Raw genomic sequence first — 21,720 nt, 5'->3', positions numbered from 1 at the left:
CTGGGGAGGGCAGCGCTAGGGCTGACCTAGCGATGGCTCTCCAAAACGCTGAGGCTGAAAGCTGCTGCTGAAAATGCAGGCTGATCTGGAGTAAAACGCCAATGTGCATTGCTGCTCATGCTAGCGCTAGCCCAATCTGATAGGAAACGCTAGGCTCAAGGGCTCCTTTCTAGGCAAGAATTTTGACTTACAAATCTCCTTAGGCTTAGGTAGGCAAATTGTCCATCAAACCCAACAAAACAAATCATGAATTATTGAATAGTTTGACCAGGGGTCAGTTTCTGGGTGAAACTGTCACACATCTGCCCACCTAGGAATGCAATCGACGTAGGGAATGGATAGTTGGATTGATCTAACCTAGAACTATATGCACGTCATGTCAGATGCTCACCGTAGTGTAATAACATCTGTCAATACGCGTGTACAAACCATTTATGCAAGAGGGTTCCAAAACTGAAAAACCTAGTCAGGTCCTGCAAACAGGTTCACAAAATTGTCATTACTAATCCTCCTAGGATTCTAGACACTCCTATCTAAGAATAAGGGGAAAATTGGCCTTGGAAGTTGATGAAGCATGTCCACGTGGCACACGGAGCCATGTGGACGTGACATCCCCTCCTGCTTAAGGTGAGGTATGAGTACCGATCTGCATGGCCTCCTTATATAAGGCTCACAAATCTAGGTAGTTAAGCTACTAACACTAACTGAACCTGCTAAAACCATGCAACAAAGGACAGCAAAGTACATCCCAGGCATCGGTCCAAGATCAAAAACATGCTGCAAGCCATGCAGCAAAGGACCGCAAAGTACACCCCAAAAGTCTAAGAACAACTGCTGGATGAGACCAGCATCACCCCAGCAAGAAGCAGAATTAATGCCTGTGACTACAACCAGCATCTCTGTCTCAATGAAGGAGCTACCAAAACATTGCACATATCTAGTGGCATTGTGAGGAGTAGATCACACCTCTTTGTGAGTCCTGAGCAAGAGAAACCTTTGGTGTGACGGTATTGATGGAGGAAAAATCTGAAAATACCCCCTCACAATAAAGAAAATAACATCAGGGTCTGTATGTAACAAACTGAAACAGTCTCTCGCAGCACAAACAATGCTCATGCGGACGCTCTGGGAAGGAGGTGACAAAACCCTTACTCATCCAAATTAGCCTTAGTAATCAAGGAGGATGTAGAAAGAAACCAGAATGGAGATTTTGCCTCCTCAAAATGAGAAGCTACTCCATGAGCCTCCAACTCTCAAACTCACCAAATCCACTTAAGAGAAAAGAAGAAATAAACTTCTCTCTTCTCACATGGAGAAGCTTACACAAACTTGAGGTGCATCTCCATGATTAAAGAGAGAGCATATGAGAGAATGGAGGTCACAATAAAGATGCTCAACACGGAAAAAGGAATAACGCTTTGGGGCCTGTTTTGTTTTGATGCGCCCCTTACAGAGGGCGAGCCATCCTCCAGCCATGTTGTAACATCATGCTTGGTAGCCACCGAGGCTTTTGAGTTTGGTGAGAAGCTTGGGTTACAAACCTCTGATCACAATGAGGACTCAGAACTGGGAAGCTATGACAACAGCTCGCTCTTTCAACTTGGTATTGTCGAGGACTCAAATCTCGACTCTAATGTTTTGCTCACTTCCTACTACTTCCCATCGACCACTATTTAGTACGTAACTATGTCATAAACTGATGTCGTGGTAGTGCACAGTGGCTGCACGGATGGCTGATGGCATGGGGCACTATATGGGAGATGCTGACGTGACACCTTTTAAAAGCATTCCGCTGTTTCTTGAGACTGCTTTCAAGTGTCGCTTTGAACAACCGAGAACTGTTCGAGTGTGGCCTAAGTGCTAATCATAGCTTAGGATAGTTTGGGTAAGACTCTCCGAGCTAGAGCACATTGAACATTAGCAGCATCACTACAATAAAAAAAACACCATCAAGGACCTTTACCTTAGGGGGCGACACATCTTAGAGGGGAGCTACGTCTCTTGTCTGTTTGCAAGTGTTTTCTAAAGTTCAAATGTGGTTTGAGGTTCACGAAGATCTGTACCTCCCATCCTTGAAGTGCCAACCGCTTTCATACAACCTAGTCTCTATGAGGCTGAATTCGCTAATGTTTTCCTCACACTCAAGGTTTGCGGCTTGCTCACTCATACCATGGACTAGAATCTAGACCATGCTTTGGCTTAATTTGTCTTGGGCTATTTCTAGACTTTTTCATTTTGTTCTATACCTTCAGACTGCAAGTGACAGCTTTTAGTATTTGTCCTGACTTCTTTAGGCTTAGAGCACTCCGAGTGTCAATGTCTAGTGTGCACAATTATGCATCGGGATTCAAACTCCAAACGTGTTTATAGGGTTTGGATGTTGGATATTTGTAGATTTTGATTGGTTAATAAGTGACTGGATTCTCAAGGTTTGTAAATTGAGTTATTTTTTGTTTCAGGTGATGGTAGCAAGTTCTTCCTTGAATTCAAGCTACTCATGCTATGTGAGTAGTGTGACATAAAAACGCGTTTCGGCTCTCCGAAACTCCGAAACGGCGAAACGCCCGAAACGTATCGGCGAAACAGGCAAAATGAGACGATGTTTTTTTTATTCTCCCCTTTTGATCTGATGACCCAAAATGGGTGTTTTACGATTTTTAAACCCATTGCAAAGCCTTATGAGGAGGACTCTGGCTAGTTTCTTATTGATATTTGGACACTTAATGTAGTATGGCCAAAACTAAGCTCATGTATTGTAAAGTGTAGCAGAATGAATGTTGAACTTTGCTCAAGATGAGTGCTCCGAATTGTGCTCAAGGTTCCTTTTACTTACGGAAGGGAGAGCCTTCCGTTCCTTTAGTGAGAGAGTGCAATGGACACAAACAAAGTGAATGGACACTGTGAATGGAAGTGCATGAGACTGAGAGATAGAGAGAGAAGAGAATACGACACCAGAATGTTGTCAAACCCTCCTCCGAAGGCCCCACTCTCCATGGCAAGAGCGGTCTACTTATGATTGCATAAATCTCTACAATGCTTGGACTCGCCGACAATGTCAACGACGATGAGGACGATGACGAGACGGGCTGAAATCTGAAAATGCTAAGGGCTGAAATCTGCACATCTTTATCTGCTGACTTCTGACTCTATTTCGATGACGATGTCGATGGCGACGATGCAACGACGACGGGCTGAAAACGCAGATGCTGAAATCTGCATTTTCCGGGCTGAATCTGCAAACTTCGCGGGATCTGACCATGCGGCGAGGATCTGCTGCGGGAAGGTGAGATCTACCAGGTTAGGGGGTTCTATTGTGGAGTCTGACTGCTGAAAACTGAAAACGCTAGTGCTACTGCTGCTTATGTCGCGACGGTCTGCAAAAACGCTAGGTCTCTGGTTGATCCAAAAACGCTAGGCTGATTTGGGGTTTTGTAGTGGAAATCTGCTAATGCTAGGAATGATCTGTTGTTGTGGGGGAATCTGCTAACGCTAGGGCTGATCTGCTGTCTACTGTCGCCGTGAATCTGCAAGTGCAAAAACGCTGGCTGATCTGATGCAAAAACACTAGGCCTTCTGCAATGCTGAAAACGCTAGAGTTGTCGCGGGGGTTGGTCTTGCTGAAAAGTTGCCTGTTGAGCAAGGTGCTCCTGCTGCCTCTTCTACTAGAAAGTGCTACCTCTGGTTTGCTTATATATTATCTTAGCAAAATTTCCCTACCTAGTCCCAACAAAAGTCACTTAATAAATAAGTGAAAAATGTCAAAAATAGGAAAAATGCACTTGAAAATTCCCCTGATGGATTTTGATGGGAATGCTGATGATCATGCTGTGTGCAGCCGGAGGATATGCATCTAATCTAAGTGACTAGTCATGCACGGTCTGCGAACACTCACAAAACTGCCAGATCACTTTCTATTCTAGACTGACTTGACTGACTGAATCCTAGTCATGTTGTAGCTTGTCCACAGACATATAAGGTTGGATGTGTCACGTGACATCCCCTCCTTTTCAAAGTGAGGTACTGGTACTGAACTGTATGGCGTCGAGGGAGATCGCCAATAGTATCCGGAATCCTGGAAAGGACTCTCCGCCGGCCCACTCTGATGTGTGGGTCGTGCCGTACTTGAACTTCATAAAGGTCTGCAACGCTTGCTTCTTTGGGCCGTGCCGAAAGCGACAAAGTATTCTGAGACTCCTTTAATGCTTCAACTACGCCTAGAGTCATGGGGCTACCTTCTTCAAGAATCTCTGAAGCTGAAAATTCCTGAAACCACTTCCAACACAAAAACATGAACATACCCATTCCTCAAAGACTGTGCATGCAATGTAGATGAACAAATAGACGGAGTGCCAAACCGTTCAGCACACACACGTAAACAATGAGATCGAATCTTGTCTTGCTGATCTAAAGCAATCAAGTGTGGCAATTCACAACGGAAATGCCCATGCTTGGTGCTCATACTTTCTTGTGCTCTTTCTACAACTGGGTCGTGCCAAGGAAGAGACATGAAATGTGACTTCCTTGAATGCATACTTTTCAGCTTCTCATGAGAAATCTGCATACATCCATGCTCATTCATGAGTGAATCGTGCTCATCGTACAATATGACATGCCTTTGGAAAGGGATCACATAAAGACGCTGATTAAAATACAGGAAAGCATCACGAATGAAACACTCGAACAATGCGTGCTGACTAATCATTCGTACACATAATACTTCCTGTGGGGTTCTTTGGACCTAAGCTCGAGAGCCAAGATCGGTTCTTTTTGAGGGGGTTCTTTGGACCTAGGCTCAAGAGCCAAGATCGGTTCTTCGTGATCGATCGAATCTGCAATGAGGTTAGCTTCACTAGAAAAAGTATCAACTAACATATCATCTTTGTGAACAATCACATCATCTTCATGCAAATCATCCTGCTTGTGCGAAATCACATCTTGATCATCATGCAAATCATCATGCTTGTCATTCAAATCATCATGCAAATCCTGTGTCATGCTTGGGAGAAGAAGAGACTAAGAAAGTCTCCTTTTTCCGAATCCCTTCAATCTTCGCCTGCACATTAGAAATGAGAGAGGAAGAATGAACAACGTTCTTGCGATCCAATTCTGTTTTTCTTTCTGCGTACTTGCGATCAAATTCTTTGGCTTCCAAGCATAATTGCTTGTGCTCACGCTCCATGGCTGCCATTCTTGCTTCGTGCCACGTTGTCATCATGTCCATCATCGTCTTGCACTAAGCCTCCGTAGGATCTCGTGCAATCCTTGGCGTAGATGGGGAAGGGGGAGGGTCAAAAAAACCTCCTGTTGTAGACAATTCTTCTTCGCTACTCCCATGCTCACCACCTCCGAGCGAAGTATCCATTCCGCTTCGGGTCATGACCATCCATTGAAGTCGTGGGTTCTTGTGGTCTTGGGTTCTTAAGTTCACGAGGAACTTGGGTTCTTGGGGGTCTTGAGTTCTTGAGGTTCTTCTTTCGCTTGCAATCTGTGTTAGAGAAGTATCTTCTCTTCACCCGAGTTCTGCTCTTTTCCGCGGGCGCACCCCTCGGCGGCCTTGCGCTCAAAGCAAGGTTGCTTTTTCCCACCTCACGTCGATTGGCCGGCCGCTAAGTGCACGGTCCGCTCTCAATGAGTGAAAAGAGGCACAAGGGGAGGCTGGACAAGCCCTTCTTTCTTGGGTTTCCTGTCACTCGTCTAAAACACGACTAGGAATCGACACGCCCAAGAGGACTTGGGTTACGTGTGACCGCAACAAACAAAAAAAATTATGTGGTTCTTGTGGTTCTTTCCTTGAGTGATACATAACACTGCCAAAGCTCTGATACCATGTAAGGTGCGGCGGAATGAATGTTGAACTTTGCTCAAGATGAGTGCTCCGAAATGTGCTCAAGGTTCCTTTTACTTAGGAAGGGAGAGCCTTCCGTTCCTTTAGTGAGAGAGTGCAATGGACACAAACAAAGTGAATGGACACTGTGAATGGAAGTGCATCAGACTGAGAGATAGAGAGAGAAGAGAATATGACACCAGAATGTTGTCAAACCCTCCTCCGAAGGCCCCACTCTCTATGGCGAGAGCGGTCTCCTTATGATTGCACAAATCTCTACAATGCTTGGACTTGCCGACGATGTCGACGACGAGACGGGCTGAAATCTGAAAATGCTAAGGGCTGAAATCTGCAAATCTTATTTGCTGAATTCTGACTCTATGTTGATGACGATGTCGATGGCGACGATGCGGCGACGACGCGCTGAAAACACAGATGCTGAAATCTGCGTTTTCCGGGCTGAATCTGCAAACTTCGCGGGATTTGACCGTGCGGCGAGGATCTGCTGCGGGAAGGTGAGATCTGCGAGGTTCAGGGGTTCTTCTGTGGAGTCTGACTACTGAAAACTGAAAACGCTGGTGCTACTGCTGCTTCTGTCGCGACGATCTGCAAAAACGCTAGGTCCTCTGGCTGATCCAAAAACGCTAGGCTGATTTGGGGTTTTGCGGTGGAAATCTGCTAATGCTAGGAATGATCTGCTGTTGTGGGGGAATCTGCTAATGCCAGGGCTGATCTGCTGTCTACTGTCGCCGTGAAACTGCAAGTGCAAAAACGCTGGCTGATCTGATGCAAAAACGCTAGGCCTTCTGCAATGCTGAAAATGCTAGAATTGTCGCGGGGGTTGGTCTTGCTGAAAAGTTGCCTGTTGAGCAAGGTGCTCTTGTTGCCTCTTCTGCCAGAAAGTGCTAGCTCTGGTTTGCTTATATATTATCTTAGCAAAATTGCCCTACCTAATCCCAACAAAAGTCACTTAATAAATAAGTAAAAATTGTCAAAAATAGGAAAAATAGGCTTAATGAACTCGAAAATTCCCCTAATAGATTTTGATGGGAATGCTAATGATCATGCTGTGTGCAGCCGGAGGATATGCATCTAATCTAAGTGACTGGTCATGCACGGTCTGCCGAACAGACTCACAAAAGTGCCAGATCACTTCTTATTCTAGACTAACTTGACTGACTGAACCCTGGTCATGTTGTAGCTTGTTGTCCACGGACACATAGGGTTGGATGTGTGTCACGTGACATGTATTATTGGTCTTTTGGTCAGGACTCAAGATTCAAATCATGTATTAGGAACTGCTGGTGGGATTTTAGTCATGATTCTTGTTATGAGTACATGAGTTTAGACATTGTTATTTGTTTTGCTGTTGTAATTTATCATGGTTTTGGCTTGGCTAGGTATTTCAATTTCAGCTCTTACCTTGTTCACTTGTGACTCAAGTCTCACATCTAGATCTTGGTATTTCACATGTCTTGACAGGTGAATTTGTATGTATATTCAATGTATAATTATAGGTACATACTGTAAAACGAAACTTGTTTTTCGCTTTCTCTGAGCTCCGAAACGAAACGTTTCAGAAACCTCGAAACCCCGAAACATTTAATGTCACACTGAGGTATGAAATTTCTGGGATTTGAACAATATATTTATGTATTTCCATATTTCCATATCTGTATGTAATTTCCCTATGGTTCCTGTATGGAAAAACTATGATCGTTGGGAGCCTCAGCATCGAGGTGTCGTGCCTTGGCCGTGGCTCTTAGTCTCACAGCCAAGGTTGTCGTCCATTGGCGTACAGGACTTTTAATACGACTGGTATTGTCCCCTCCAATTAGTATGATGGCATTAGATGGCGTCCAATACATAGCAGGATACTCCAAGGGCACTTTGGTTCGGTCCTGAAATGCCTCCGACTACAAGTCCTCTTGCTCTAGGAAGGCTCCAAGAATGTAACGTGCACATCTAACCCTATGTGCATGTGGACAAGCTAACTTACTCTAAACATGATATAATTACATTGAGACTTTCTTCTACCGCTATCTTTCCATCATAAAGGGCAAATAAGGAGGTGAGCAGGACATAGGGGGCAATTCAAGAATCCTAAGCAGAGAAGGCATCTAATCTGACTATATCCTGTTTTCATTGACAAGTAATTGTGAAAAAAATTAGACTTAACCCTGCAAGGAACACTGGTGTAAACAATTCTTGTGCGCCACCTCAAGGGATTTCATCTCTCATTACTTTTGGATGAGAGAATTTGCACAACATGATTAGGTGTTCTCTCTCATTGCCTATGAGCGAGGGTTGTTTACACAGCATGAATAGGTGTTATTTTTCTTCCTCTGTTTGTTCTGTCTTATCTGCATTCCTTGTTTTACAGATAGTTCCACTGCTAGCCACTAGTTAATAGACAGTTGAAACAAAAACAATGTTGGGATGGTGTTGTTTTAACCCCTCAAGCGAAGCCTTGATATGCTCACTATTTCTTCCTTGCTATTCAAGTCATTCTGCCCAATTGTTCTTTCTATATTAAGCAAGTCATTTTTATCCTCCCAAGGAGAATGTCCCCTTGGGCCCTGACTTAAATTACCACATCCATTATTCCTTAAAAAACCTGGTCAGCAACTACCTGTGTACTTTCTTTCATACATGAAAATTGTAACCAAGAGCACAATTCCAGAGCATGACCTTCACCAAAGACAATTCACCAAAGACAAACATCTTCTTTAGCACTACTGGTGAACTTTTCATATGTAAGCTTCCACGATATGCTGCAATTTTGCATATGTCTTAGCAGGGAGCATTTACATATAACACACTATATCAAAAATGAATGATGGAGAGACTGAAAGCTCTCAAAGAAACAAATAAATAACAAGGTGTATGGAAAACCTAGACCAAGTGTTAATGCAGTTTACCTCTCCACCTTTCCGTCTTTTGGGCTGTTGGGAGCTCTCAAAAGCGTCATCTTCATCATCCATCTCTATACCTCGCCTTTTAGTGCCAATACCTCTCTCATACTCTGTAGATCTCCGGTCTCTTGCTGGAGCTCTTTTACTCGGTATAAACATTTTTTCTTTTCTTGCCTGCATTCTCTCTCTTTCTAAAAGTTGTCTGGCCAACTGCTGCTGCTGCTCTCTAGCTGCCTGCAGTTGAAGTTCTCTTGCTTCCTGCAGTTGAAATTCTCTTGCTGCCTGTTCTTGCTGCCTCAGATATTCCTGCTGTCTAATCTCTTCTCTCCTCTTTTCTTCCTTTTTCCTCTCCCTCCTTAAAAACTCTTGCCATTCTTCCTCCTTTCTCTTCTCGAGCATGCGTCTTTGAGCATCTGCCTGCTCTTCCAAGTCCCTCTGTCTCTCAATCATCAGCCTCTCCTTTTCTGCTTCTTCTTCTATCCTCCTCTGTCTTTTTTCCTCCTTTTCTCTGGCTTTTCGTCTCTCTTTTTCTTCTTTCAGTCTTTTCTTTTCCTGTCGCCTTCTTGATTCTTCAATCATCTCTTTTTGCAATGTGTCTTGCTCAGACAAGGGAGCAGAAGGCAGTTCCTCTTCTTGATGACTAGCCTGCCCTTCCGTAGGAGCCCCTGGGAGCCTCATAAACATGGTCTTTGCAGTTTCCAGCTTTTCTTCCTGCATTATTGCCCCACTGTTAAAATTACTTCTGGCATCCATTTGTTCATTATGATCACGCATTCCACTTGGTCTTTTCTGGACCTTTATTTTTTTAATAATCCTTGAACTGTCCTCAAGCCTTTTTGGTGCATCTGCTGTAGATGCATCTTCAATAGGTAGTGCAGAACTTTCCACAACTTTGCTTGTGCTTCCAGCTGCAACATCTACAACCCCAGCAATGGGGAGCCTTATCTTTAACGAAGGAATCTTCAATGGAGCAGAAGTACCTGAGGGGTGAGACAACTGCTCTTTATCTTGTACTGTACCGCCTGCGCTTTTCAATGTAATCTTGATGCCTTGTCTAACAGGGGTCTCAATAGGCTCAGTGCTTTCAACTTTCGAGATGCTTGCCCTGGCTTCCTCTGCATACATGGGGCACACCTTCTTATTCGTTCGCATATGGCCCACCTGCAAAAGTACAATCTAAGTTCGCTAGAGCAAATTATGCGGTATAACCAGGGTAGAGAACAAGTTATTACGTGCAACTTCAACAAAGAGCTTTACATCAAAGCAGTTAAATCATTCTGATATAGCCAATTACCTGCTTACAAGCACCACAGACCAGTTGCACACCATCTCTACCACCTTCACCTTTCATTGTCTTTTTCAACTGCAAACATAATATATTATATCAATCTGATTCAAAAAAAACAAGCATTCAAAGGTGCCTAACATGAGAGACTACAAGAATTGCTTCTAAAGATGGTTAGAATATTGTGTCTGGGCTTTACGTTAGCATATGCATATGATTGTCAAGGGGACACTTTATTGTTATGATATTACGACGCAGATTTTCATTTGACTGTTATTAGAGGAACAGTTGTTTACCTTCTGTCCTTCTCTCACGAAACCAGTCTGCTTTGACTTCTTTGACAGAAAAGGCACTTTTTTCTCTTTCGAGAGAATGCCATTTTCTCCAGCGTTCTTTCTAGCCAAATACTGTGCCACCTTTTATACAAACCAAGCATTTCAAAAGTTGATTAAGCTGAAACGACAAGAAGTGTGTATGCTCCACAGGCTTATGCGAAAGACGCACGCACAACACACACACACACACATGGAAAAAATGTATTGACTCTTCATTATTACTACAGGGATTAGGGATTTCTGAGCCGCCAATTCTGCCACAGTAAAAAAATAATCTCCAAATCTACCCTTGCAAATGATATTTTCAAAATGAGAAAACCGACCTCCTTCGGATCTGTTATAAGGATCTCTTTGGAGGTGTATGTACCATCTGGTTTCTTTGTACGTATGATGCGTTTGATAATCTTTTTCTTTCTAATATTAGACTTTTTTGCCTCTGGTGCAGCCTTGTCCTGATCCTGCAGACTTTCCTCGAGCACCTTTTCAGTGGCCAGAGTCTTCTTTTTCTTCTTCCCATCCTCAGCTTCATCGTCTGTTACAGACATTGTGACATGCATAAAGAGCAGGAAATTTATCTTGACATATGAACAACCTGGAGAGCTGACACACCTTCCATAAGCATTCGTCGAAGTTCTGCTGCTTCAGCCTCTTCATCTTCAATATCCTCTTCTCGCTGAGCTTCCAATGCTCGTCTTCGAGCACCAGGTCCTCTGATTCCCTCTTTCTTTGCTTTTGTGCTTGCCACTTCGTCAGCCTCCCCTTCTTCCGCTTCTAAAAGATTTTCAAGATCACCAGCAAATGAATCTAAATCTTCGTTTGCTTCCCCTTCACTTTCAGAATTCTCTTCAAGAACTGCAGATAAGCTTTGAACTTGGCGATCCCATATTTCTTGGCACTTCTCTCGAGTCTGTTGTTGCACCTGAAGAAATGACATGCGCTGCCCACGTGCAAACTTATTAAGAGCAGAAGCACCTAGTTTCACCCCTGAAGCAGCCTGCTCACTTGAAAGTTTTCTCACAAGTGCAATGCGGTGCCAACGCGTAAGTTTTTCAATTTGGCTCTCAGGAACATTGAATTTCAGCAGAACCTGCAAGAATCGAGCTATTATACTCCTTGGTTTGAAATCCATGTCATTTATTTAGATGAATAAACTGACCTCTCGAGCTGCATCCATACTCAGACGACGCAAATCAGCATCTGTCCCAGTCACAGCACCTCCACCGCGTGCTGCAGCCGCTTTCTTCTCCACTAGTGCAGTAGCACTTGGTGGCTTTGGAGCAGCTCTCAAATAACTGAAACCAAGACCTCTCCCAGAAGGATCACCTGCTCCTGTGATTTCAAGCCTTTCAAGACTCCCACGGCCCTGCATGTCATGCATATATTTTACAAGCTGTGCAAGTGTAAATGAGATTCTATTAACGTCTTGTAGAGGCCTAATAGAGCTGGCCCAATGTGAGACACCAGTTTTAAAATGTTGTACAAGTTTAATAGCTTCACAGATTTCGTCTTGCTCATGGCGCACGGGCACAGTTTGTATTCAGTCAGTGTTGTAAGCATCCTATTATTATCACGAAGAACAAAGGAGGAGGACACGATCCATGCATGAACGCATATTCGGTATTAAAGACTGTGATAATGTGGATGAGGAAGTGAAGGAGCTTATAGCAATTATGGGGGTGACAGCACCCACACATACCAAAGCATGGACGGCAGGGGAAAAGAAAGGAGATTTAGGCATATCCTCGGTCAAAGAAAGGGCACTAATTTTGCGCTTCCCCTCAATGGAAGCAAAGAAGGAATTCTTGAAAAAGAGGCCAACTTAAAAGAAGACGGGTGTCTTCTTAGGAGATGGTCTTACCTTGGCACAGTTAACACATGATGGAGGTCATGCCAAACATCAATGCAGCAAGGGAGAAGGGAAGGTGGCCTTCTAAAAAGACGATCAAGCTATGATTATGGAGAGGCGTGCCACATTATGGTGCAGGGCCTATGGGACCAAACTCAACATTGCTGCTTGGTATTGTAACGGGTCTCTGAGATTGGATGTAGGAGCCTTTGAGGACAGCTTTATTGGGAGGGACATTGTATTTTTTTCGGAGATGCATCAGGCACCTGGACAGAGTTTACCACATGCTAGTGGATGTAGATGGGAGTTGGCCAGTAGACAGGAGACGAGATCAGAGCTCAAGGGATGGGGGTCTGGCAGAGTGTGTACTTTACAGGGAGCAGTTACAACCGATGATACACATTGCTTGCAAAAATTATCATGCCAGGTATATGTGGGTGAGCCAGAGACCAGAGATTGGTAGATGCCTATATATTGCTATATGTTATTTTGCACCTAGTACGTCACCTTATGCAACACCCAAAGGGAAATCACCTCTACTATTTTGGATGAGGAAATATTACAGTTTTACAAAGACGGTGATAGCATGATTTTGAGAGATTTCAATGCGAGGACATTGCAGTGCCAATCAGTCTTCTGACACCTCTGGGAGATGTTGAGAGAGCTTGATACCACTGACATGGGTCTGGCCAAAGTCTCACATGATAGAGAGCAAACAGTGTATGGAAGATTTCTTACTGAGAAGGGTAGTGTTGTCGGGAGATTCCTTGAGTCGAGTGGTTTAACTTGTTTCCCCCATCATCATGGAGCTAGTACAGTGGATTATGTCATGACTACCCAATTTGATTCCATGTATTGATCATTTTGTGGTAGGCTATAGGCCATTGAGGTGGTAGTGGGTCATGTTGCCCTTACTTTTTCGCTTATGCTCTCTTACAATATAGCTGCACTGTCGCAGTGAAATGAATATGAAGAAGGATCTCATAGCTACACAGACCGCGTATGGAGACGCGTCAGACGAACCACCCGACCATATCCACCATCCAGCAGCTCCCCCGTGTTGGGGCCAGCATCCGAGGACATAGGCGTGCACTTGTAAGACTAGGCGTCCCATACCATTTGGCCTCATCTCCTCGAGGTGACCTTGCGCACTAATAGCCTCATGGGCTAACCGCTGGCACTCTGCCAATGGGGGTCGATAACTATAAATGAGGCTTTGCCTCTTTTTATAAAAGTGACCGATCACACTGCCCAGGTTCACAGTACATCCGCCCCAACACTAGACACCCATCCAAATGGTTTCATAAAAAGATCACATTTGCTATGAGCGGGACATAACGTGCTTCCCCCCTTAAGAGCCATTGATGTCCTCATCAATGAAGTGGGGATATTAAGCTTTCAAAGCTTTGATTGAGTCCCAAGTAGAAAACTTTTCAAACCGACCCTTCCATTTAATTAAGTACTCATCATAAGCACATCGATGTGAATGACAGGTACGGTGATCCAAACGGCCTCTGGTTCTCGAGGAATATACTCAGTTTGGATATCTTTCCATACACTTTTCCCCGAAGACACAACAGTGTCAGCTTCACCTAGTTTATCTATAAAGCGGCTGACATGAAACACTGGATGTACACTAACATTTGAAGGCAGAGCCAATTTATAGGTAGCTTGGCCAATTTTCTTTGTGATCAAGAATGGACCACAATGCTTTCCAATTCGCATGGTGTTGGAATCCTTGGGTATCTTCAGATGACCCATTATCCCACATCTAGAGTCCTAGAAAATCTCCTTTGATTAGCATAAGCATTAACTTGATCATGAGTTGTCCTTATACTATCCTTAGCCAATTCGAGCATTTCTTGCATATCGTACAAGAAATCACGAGCTTGGCAATCTTTGACTTTCTTTAAGCCAATAGCAATAGTGAATTTAGGCTCAAATCCATACATCAGCATGAATGGGCTAAATCCAGTAGCATGATGCTTGCTACAATTGTAGGCAAACTCTAATTGTGGAAGGTACCTGTAACAATGTCAGACTTTGTAAGTAATTAATTTATCTATGCGGAAATAATTATCTAATTAGTTGTGTGCACATCAGAATAGATCTAGCAGTTCTAGGGCCTCAGGTACGCCCAAATTTGGGCCAAAGCACCTCAGGGAGACCCTAGCAAGAAATATCATGAAGCCCTAGTGATTGGGAAATTGGGTCTTCAATAAAGGGGTAGATAGTAGCCTCAGATTTCAGGCTCAGAAAATGACGCGCGCCAATTCAAGCATAGGAATGAGATGGGGTCCTTAGAACATTAACATTAAGGCTTGAATTATTTTGCGGTCTTAGGATAAGTCAGTTAAAATATTTTTGAATTGTTTATGCTGGACCAAATGGCCGAACAAGTGCGAACAGGTAATGCCAGAGCGGTGCCGGTATGGCATGTGCTGGGGAGCAGCTAACATTTCATTGGTTGCAGCCATGTGTCGAGTTGTGGTTCAATTTGCACATTTCATTAATAGTTTATGAACTTTTAAATGTGAAAGTTGAAAGGTTTTTAAGTTATTAAGTAAGTTGCGAAGTGGCACACTTACCAATGCAAACTAGCTCTCACTCTAACTCTCACCCTCTCTCTCTTCCTAGCGTCCCCTTCTCTGGCTGCCTATTTAGGAGCACTCCCTCCCCCTCTTCACAGGTTGGCAGTGCACCTACCCCCCCAAATGTGAGCGTGTACTACGCATCGGAGCTCTTCATTGAAGCTAGAGAATCAGCCCTTGTGGTGCATGTGGAATCTTGGAGCTCCCATCACCTAAAACAAGGTTTCTCTTCATCATAGGCTGCTGTGGGGGAAGATTCGTCGCGAAAAAGTAGAAGGAAACTCTCTTTCTTTCACGCCTAGCTGCTGCAAATTCCCTGTTTTCAGCCCCTAATCACCTCTATTAAGGTGAATTTCAGCAAAGCACTCATAGAAAGTAGTTCTTCTCTACCTACACTACGCGTACACTAAGTTTGGTGCGATTCCATCGCGAAAAAGGTCTCTAATTCGGCATTGGAACGTGCTCAGGTAACATTTTCAGGTTATGTGCAGAAAATTACAGCAAGCATGTGTGCGTGCATTTTGCATGTTTCTCCCTTGTTTTTATTGCAGGAATGATTATGCATAAAGGGACACAGTTAACGGAAGGTAGACTCTCATTTTTGAGAGCTTCCGTTGAGTTTTGTGGAAGATAGACTCTCGTTTTCGAGAGCTTCTCAAGATCTCATAGCAAAGGGAAAATCCTCTCAGTATTTAGATAGTAGCTTTCGCACTCTCTCAGTTAGAAGCAGATAAGAAAGAATAGAGAACGGGCTATTGCCCCATTCCTGTGCTTGTAAAGATTCTCCCTTAGTAATAAAGATAATCTCTTTATGGAGGGGGGACCAGCCCATCTTCTGGTCCCCAATAAAGTGTCAAGCTTTTTCTCTCTCTCTCTCTCTCTCTCTCTCTCTCTCTCTCTCTCTCTCTCTCTCTCTCTCTCGCTTGTATTCTCTCGAGTATTTTGAAGTATAATTAAAAGTCAGTTTACGCTTCCGTATTTTTGTGACATTGGTATCAGAGCAAGGTCATCTCTCTCTTTCTTAAGGGATTGACGACTCTTGGCAGACTACAGAAATGGAAAGACGTCAGATAGAGTTCTCTATCCTTCAACAGCAGGTGGCAGAGTTGCAAAAAGATCTCTCCCATCCAGAAGTCCAGAAGATTCTCGATACCCTTGAGAAAGGGAAGGAGAAAGTGCAGACGGGGTCGGAAGAAATCCCGCAGAACCCAAAGACGCAAGAACCAAAGAAAGATCCTTTAATTGGAACTTCCCGCATGCACGAGAGGCAGAGGAAACCTCCAAAACGTCATGTGCTGTTTAATCCAAAGGTTCAAGAGCAGGATCCTCCTAATTCTCCTCAGTTTTCTTTCAGGAAGGATCTGGACGACATAGTCGCTCCAGAAGACATGTTTCTTGGCGATTCGTCGCAGCAGGAAGTGCATTCAAGGGAAAGGACTCCTGTCCACAAGGAGTCTAAGCATAGAAAGAAGCAGCACCATAAGAGGAAGCACCACAAACAGAAAACATCGAAGTTAGGTGACAAAGATGTAAAATTCGACACCTACAATGGACGGCGTGATAATGACAAAGCTTTGGCTTTTATCCGCCAATTTGAAGTTGCATTTACAGAAGGGAACTTTAAAGAAAGATCCAAGCTTCGCCATGTCAGTATGTACCTGAAAGGCACCGCTAGCAGTTGGTGGTTAACCTTGATCCTAGAAAAACGCAAACCCCAAGATTGGACTGCATTCAAGGAGTTCTATGCACAATTCCTTCCTCCAGACTATTAGGAAGAAGTAAAGAAAGAATGGGATGGACTCTCACAGTCAGACAACGAAACTGTTCCACACTATGTGGATAGGTTTTGGGACGTTCTCTTGAAAGTCACTCCATTCAAGAAGATTGAAGATTCGGAGAAGATGCACAAGTTTGAAGCGAGATTGCATGAAACCTTGCAAAAGGCTATGAAGCTTTACCCTCGAGGTAACTTGTAGATACTTATGGAATCAGCTCGCATAGATAACGGAATACATGACAAGGGTACTCCCTGGAAGATGGAGCAAAGCACCTATCATGCCAAGCACAAGGCTCTCCATGAACAGCCTACCTCTACTTCTTCTCAAAAGAAGAAAAGAACCGCCTCCGATGCAGAAGCAAAGCCAAATCAGCCCAAGAAAGGAAAATATCTCTGTCCTGCTGAATTGAGAACCTACATCAACGAAGGAAGATGCTTCCAGTGTGGACAAATTGGACATATGAAGGGTGATTGCCGTACCAAAACCTTGCAACCACCCTCTTCCAATGCAGTTCCAGATGTACGGGGGAATACAACCAAGGATGGAAAAGAAAGAGCACTTCTCAAAGCATGGAGTAGCATCAACAACTAGCGGGCTCTTTTTCTGTTTGATCCTGGCAGTACAGACAATTTCATCTCTACAAAACTAGCTCATGACCTGAATTTACAGCCTAACCGTTTTGGAGTTTCTATTCAAGCACAATCTGGTTTCAAAGGGCAGAACTCTAATTCTACACCAATCATAGGGAAGCTTACTTTATAGGTCGCTACAAAGATCAAGAGTCTTTCTTACTAGCCTCACTTGAAGGGTGTGATGTCATCTTGGGAATGCCTTGGTACTACAAGATGCATCCCATTCTTGACTATGTTCAGAAAACTTTATCCTTTGATCATAAAAGAAAGCAATATCTTGTACTTGCAAATGCAGATGATTGGCGTATCCCCATCGCCAATCACATTGCAATCAAGAAAGTAATGAAAAAGTGTGTTTCAACGTACTTAATTTTTGCAAGAGAGAGGGATGTGTCTGCTTCAGAACTTTCTTCCTCTTTAGAGCAAAAAAGAATTAAGTTATTAGAAAGTTTTGAAGATTGTTTCGCAGATGAACTTGCAAATGAACTCCCACCTTCTCGACCTGAGGATCATACAATTGATTTGATCCTAGGAAGTTCTCCTCCAAATCAGCCCCCTTATCGAGTTAGTCTAATGCAGTAAGAGGAAATCCTCAAGCAGGTTAACGAACTTTTGGAGAAGGGCTTAATAAGGCCTAGTACTTCTCCATATTGTTCGCCTGTCTTGCTAGTACAGAAAAAGGATGGCACATTTCGTGTGTGCACTGGTAAAGCTAATAAGGCCTAGTACTTCTCCATACATTCCTTAACTGGTAAAGCTCCCTTCGATATTATTTATGGAAAGCCACTCTTACTTCCTATTATGGTCACCAAAGAAAACATCTTTGCCGCTAATGAATTTGTGTGCAATATTGATACTGCCTACCAACAAGTAAAGCAAGCGATCCTTCGTGCTCAAGAGCAACAGAAGAGAAAAGCAGACAAGCACAGAAGGAATCTCAATCTTGAAAAAGGACAATATGTCCTGCTTAGGTTTGACAAAGCTAGATTGAAAAAGCGGGTCGGAAAAGGGAAAGTTGTTAAACTTTCCCATAGATTTTACGGCCCTTTCAAGATTACAGATAAAGTCAATGACGTGACTTTTACATTGGATTTGCCTTCTCATTGACGCATCCATAATGCTTTTCATGTAAGTCTCCTCCGACCATATGTTGGACCTCCTCCAGTGGCGCCAGTCCAAAAGATGAATTTGTGCGCAATATTGATACTGCCTACCAACACGTAAAGCAAGTGATCCTTCGTACTCAAGAGCAACAGAAGAGAAAAGAAGACAAGCACAGAAGGAATCACAATCTTGAAAAAGGACAATATGTCTTCCTTAGGTTTGACAAAGCTAGATTAAAAAAGCGGGTCGGAAAAGGAAAAGTTGTTAAACTTTCTCATAGATTTTACGGCCCTTCCAAGATTACAGATAAAGTCAATGACGTGACCTTCAGATTGGATTTTCCTTCTCATTGGCGCATCCATAATGCTTTTCATGCAAGTCTCCTCCGACCATATACTGGACCTCCTCCAGTGACGCCAGTCCAAAAGTCGAAGAGACTGAGAACATCCTTTAACCTGAATAGATAATACACCACTCTGAGCGACAACTAATGTCCGACAGCCTACATCGAAAGTATTTAGTCAAGTTCAAGAATTACACCCCTTTAGATGCAAGGTGGATGACTGAGTCCGATCTAAAGGACTACCCAGACATCTTGCACAATTATGTTGACGCTCTACAGTTGAGGTCAATTGTTTAGAACCAAGAGAGATGTAACAATGTCAGACTTTGTAAATAATTAATTTACTTACGAGAAAATAATTATCTAATTAGTTGTGTGCACATGAGAATAGATCTAGCAGTTCTGGGGCCTCAAGTGCGCCCAAATTTGGGCCAGAGCACCTCAAGGAGACCCTAGTAGAAAATACATTGAAGCCCTAGTGATTGGGAAATCGGGTCTTCAATGAAGGGGTAAATAGTAACCTCAGATTTCAGGCTCAGAAAATGACGCGCGCCAGTGCAAGCACAAGAATGAGATGGGGTCCTTAGAACAGTAACCCTAAGGCGGCAAGCCTGAATTATTTTACGGCCTTAGGACAAGTCAGTTAAAATATTTTTAAATGTTTATGCTGGACCAAATGACCAGACAAGTGCGAACAGGTAATGCCAGAGTGGTGCCGGTATGGCATTGTGCTGGGAAGCAGCTAACATTTCATTGGTTGCAGCCATGTGTGCAGTTGTGGTTCAATTTGCACATTTCATTAATAGTTTATGAACTTTTAAATGTGAAAGTTGAAAGGTTTTTAAGTTATTAAGTAAATGTGCCAAGTGGCACACTTACCAATGCAAACTAGCTCTCACTCTCACTCTCACCCTCTCGCGTCCCCTTCTCTGCCTGCCTATTTAGGAGCACTCCCTCCCCCTCTTCACAGGTTGGCAGTACACCTACCCCCCCCCCCAAATGTGAGCGTGTACTACGCATCGGAGCTCTCCATTGAAGCTAGAGAATCATCCCTTGTGGTGCATGTGGAATCTTGGAGCTTCCATCACCTAGAACAAGGTTTCTCTTCATCATAAGCTGCTGTGGGGGAAGATTCATCGCAAAAAAGTAGAAGGAAACTCTTTTTCTTTCATGCCTAGCTGCTGCAAATTCCCTATTTTCAGCCCCTAATCACCTCTATTAGGGTGAATTTCAGCAAAGCACTCATAGAAACTAGTTCTTCTCTACCTACACTACGCGTACACTAAGTTTGGTGCGATTCCATGGCGAAAAAGGTCTCTAATTCGGCATTGGAACATGCTCAGGTAACATTTTCAAGTTATGTGCAGAAAATTACAACAAGCATGTGTGCGTGCATTTTGCGTGTTTCTCCCTTGTTTTTATTGCAAGAATGATTATGCATAAAATGACACAGTTAATGGAAGGTAGACTCTCGTTTTTTAGAGCTTCCGTTGAGCTTTGCGGAAGATAGACTCTCGTTTTTGAAAGCTTCCCAAGATCTCATAGCAAAGGGAAAATCCTCTCAGTATTCAGAGAGTAGCTTTCGCACTCTCTCAGTCAGAAGCAAAAAAGAAACAATGGAGGACGGGCTATTGCCCCGTTCCTGTGCTTGTAAAGATTCTCCCTTAGTAATAAAGATAACCTCTTTAGGGGGGGGGGGGGACCAGCCCATCTTCTGGTGCCCAATGAAGTGTCAAGCTCTCTCTCTCTCTCTCTCTCTCTCTCTCTCTCTCTCTCTCTCTCTCTCTCTCATTCTCTTGAGTATTTTGAAGTACAATTAAAAGTCAGTTTACGCTTCCGTATTTTTGTGACAGTACCTTTCCCAATCAGATTGCATGTGAGAGACGTAAGCCCTCAACATGTCTTCCAGCGCTTGATTCATCCCAAGGTTGTTTCAAAACGTACGTACGGATCCGTTCCGTACCTGTATGCCCGTACTGTATAATCCATACAAGTCAAAAAGTAAATAAAAAATTGGTGAGATAAATCGAGTGATTTCGTAAGGGTTTTCAAGCCAATCCGTACACTTTTGGGCACATAAGAGATGTCTTCAAACGTCTCTAAAAGCTAATGCATGTGATCTTGTTTTTAATTGGAAATGTCATAGAAAGTTCGATAAATTGAGGGTTCTTTACAAAAGTAAAGCACTTTTCCGTACATTACAATAATTTATGTACAGAACAACATACATACGTACATACCCGCCATGTATAGTACGTTGTGAACCACCTTGATTTATCCTCTCAGTTTATCCATCGGACTGAGATGGTCGGAGGACGGCATACTCAACTTCGTCCAGAGGTTAGCAAACACATCTCGCCGATATCGTCCAGTGCACTTGGTATCTCGATCACTGACGATATCCTCAGGATAGCTTATAAAGTTGATCAATAAATAAAGCCGCCAACTCATGGATTTTTATTGTGGATTTCTTGGGTATAAACTTTGCCATTTTTGTGAGTTGATTAACCACAACCCAAATGGCATCGTTGCCACGACTAGTATTTGGCAAACCAACAATAAAATCCATAGAAATACTCTTGCCATATGGCATCAGGGATATCCAATGGATGTGGCAGGTCAGGTTTCCTAAGGCACTCTACCTATTGACATACATTGAGTACATCTCTTCACATAGCTCTCTATGTAGAAGCGCACCCTTGGCTAGTAGAAATATTGCTTGGCCAATGCTAAAGTTCTTTGCATGCCTTGGTGCTCAGCGCTAGGAACATCATGGCAATCGAACAAAATCCTTTGTCGAATCTCATCGATTTTCGGCACGTAGACTTTTCCATTTGACAATAGTCCACCTTTAATGGAATATTGTCTCTATCTCATCTCTCCAGCACCACTCGCTTGGGTCTCCGGATCACCCAAGCATGTATGCAAGTTACGCCCTACTTCAACCTCGTTCCATATCTTGTCAAAATGGCTATGAGAATGACATTGCCCTCGAAGAGAGAGAGGGAGAGAACTCCATCGAGATTTCAGCCATACACAAGGCATTAACCTCAAGAATCCGATTGAG

At 43.4% G+C, this 21,720-nt stretch overlaps 1 protein-coding gene across 2 annotated transcripts in view; it reads right to left on the bottom strand.

Annotated features, from left to right (window-relative positions):
* Nucleotides 1–21,720, bottom strand: part of HAF01 (HAC13 protein (HAC13)) — a 180,134-nt gene that overhangs the window by 3,293 nt on the left and 155,121 nt on the right. For both annotated transcript variants that reach the window (XM_086507642.1, XM_086507643.1), the window contains exons 14-19: nucleotides 11,516–11,722; nucleotides 10,969–11,446; nucleotides 10,683–10,891; nucleotides 10,321–10,440; nucleotides 10,034–10,102; nucleotides 8,746–9,900 (exon numbers count right to left, since the gene is read on the bottom strand). In XM_086507642.1, coding sequence (XP_086363768.1) covers nucleotides 8,746–9,900; nucleotides 10,034–10,102; nucleotides 10,321–10,440; nucleotides 10,683–10,891; nucleotides 10,969–11,446; nucleotides 11,516–11,722 — 2,238 coding nt within the window. The remainder of the gene's footprint in view (nucleotides 1–8,745; nucleotides 9,901–10,033; nucleotides 10,103–10,320; nucleotides 10,441–10,682; nucleotides 10,892–10,968; nucleotides 11,447–11,515; nucleotides 11,723–21,720) is intronic.

The sequence above is a fragment of the Adiantum capillus-veneris genome, chromosome 30 (genome assembly GCF_014529385.1).
Source record: "Adiantum capillus-veneris isolate H3 chromosome 30, ASM1452938v2, whole genome shotgun sequence".
Lineage (NCBI taxonomy): Eukaryota > Viridiplantae > Streptophyta > Polypodiopsida > Polypodiales > Pteridaceae > Adiantum > Adiantum capillus-veneris.
This window is presented reverse-complemented; position numbering and strand designations above follow the sequence as displayed.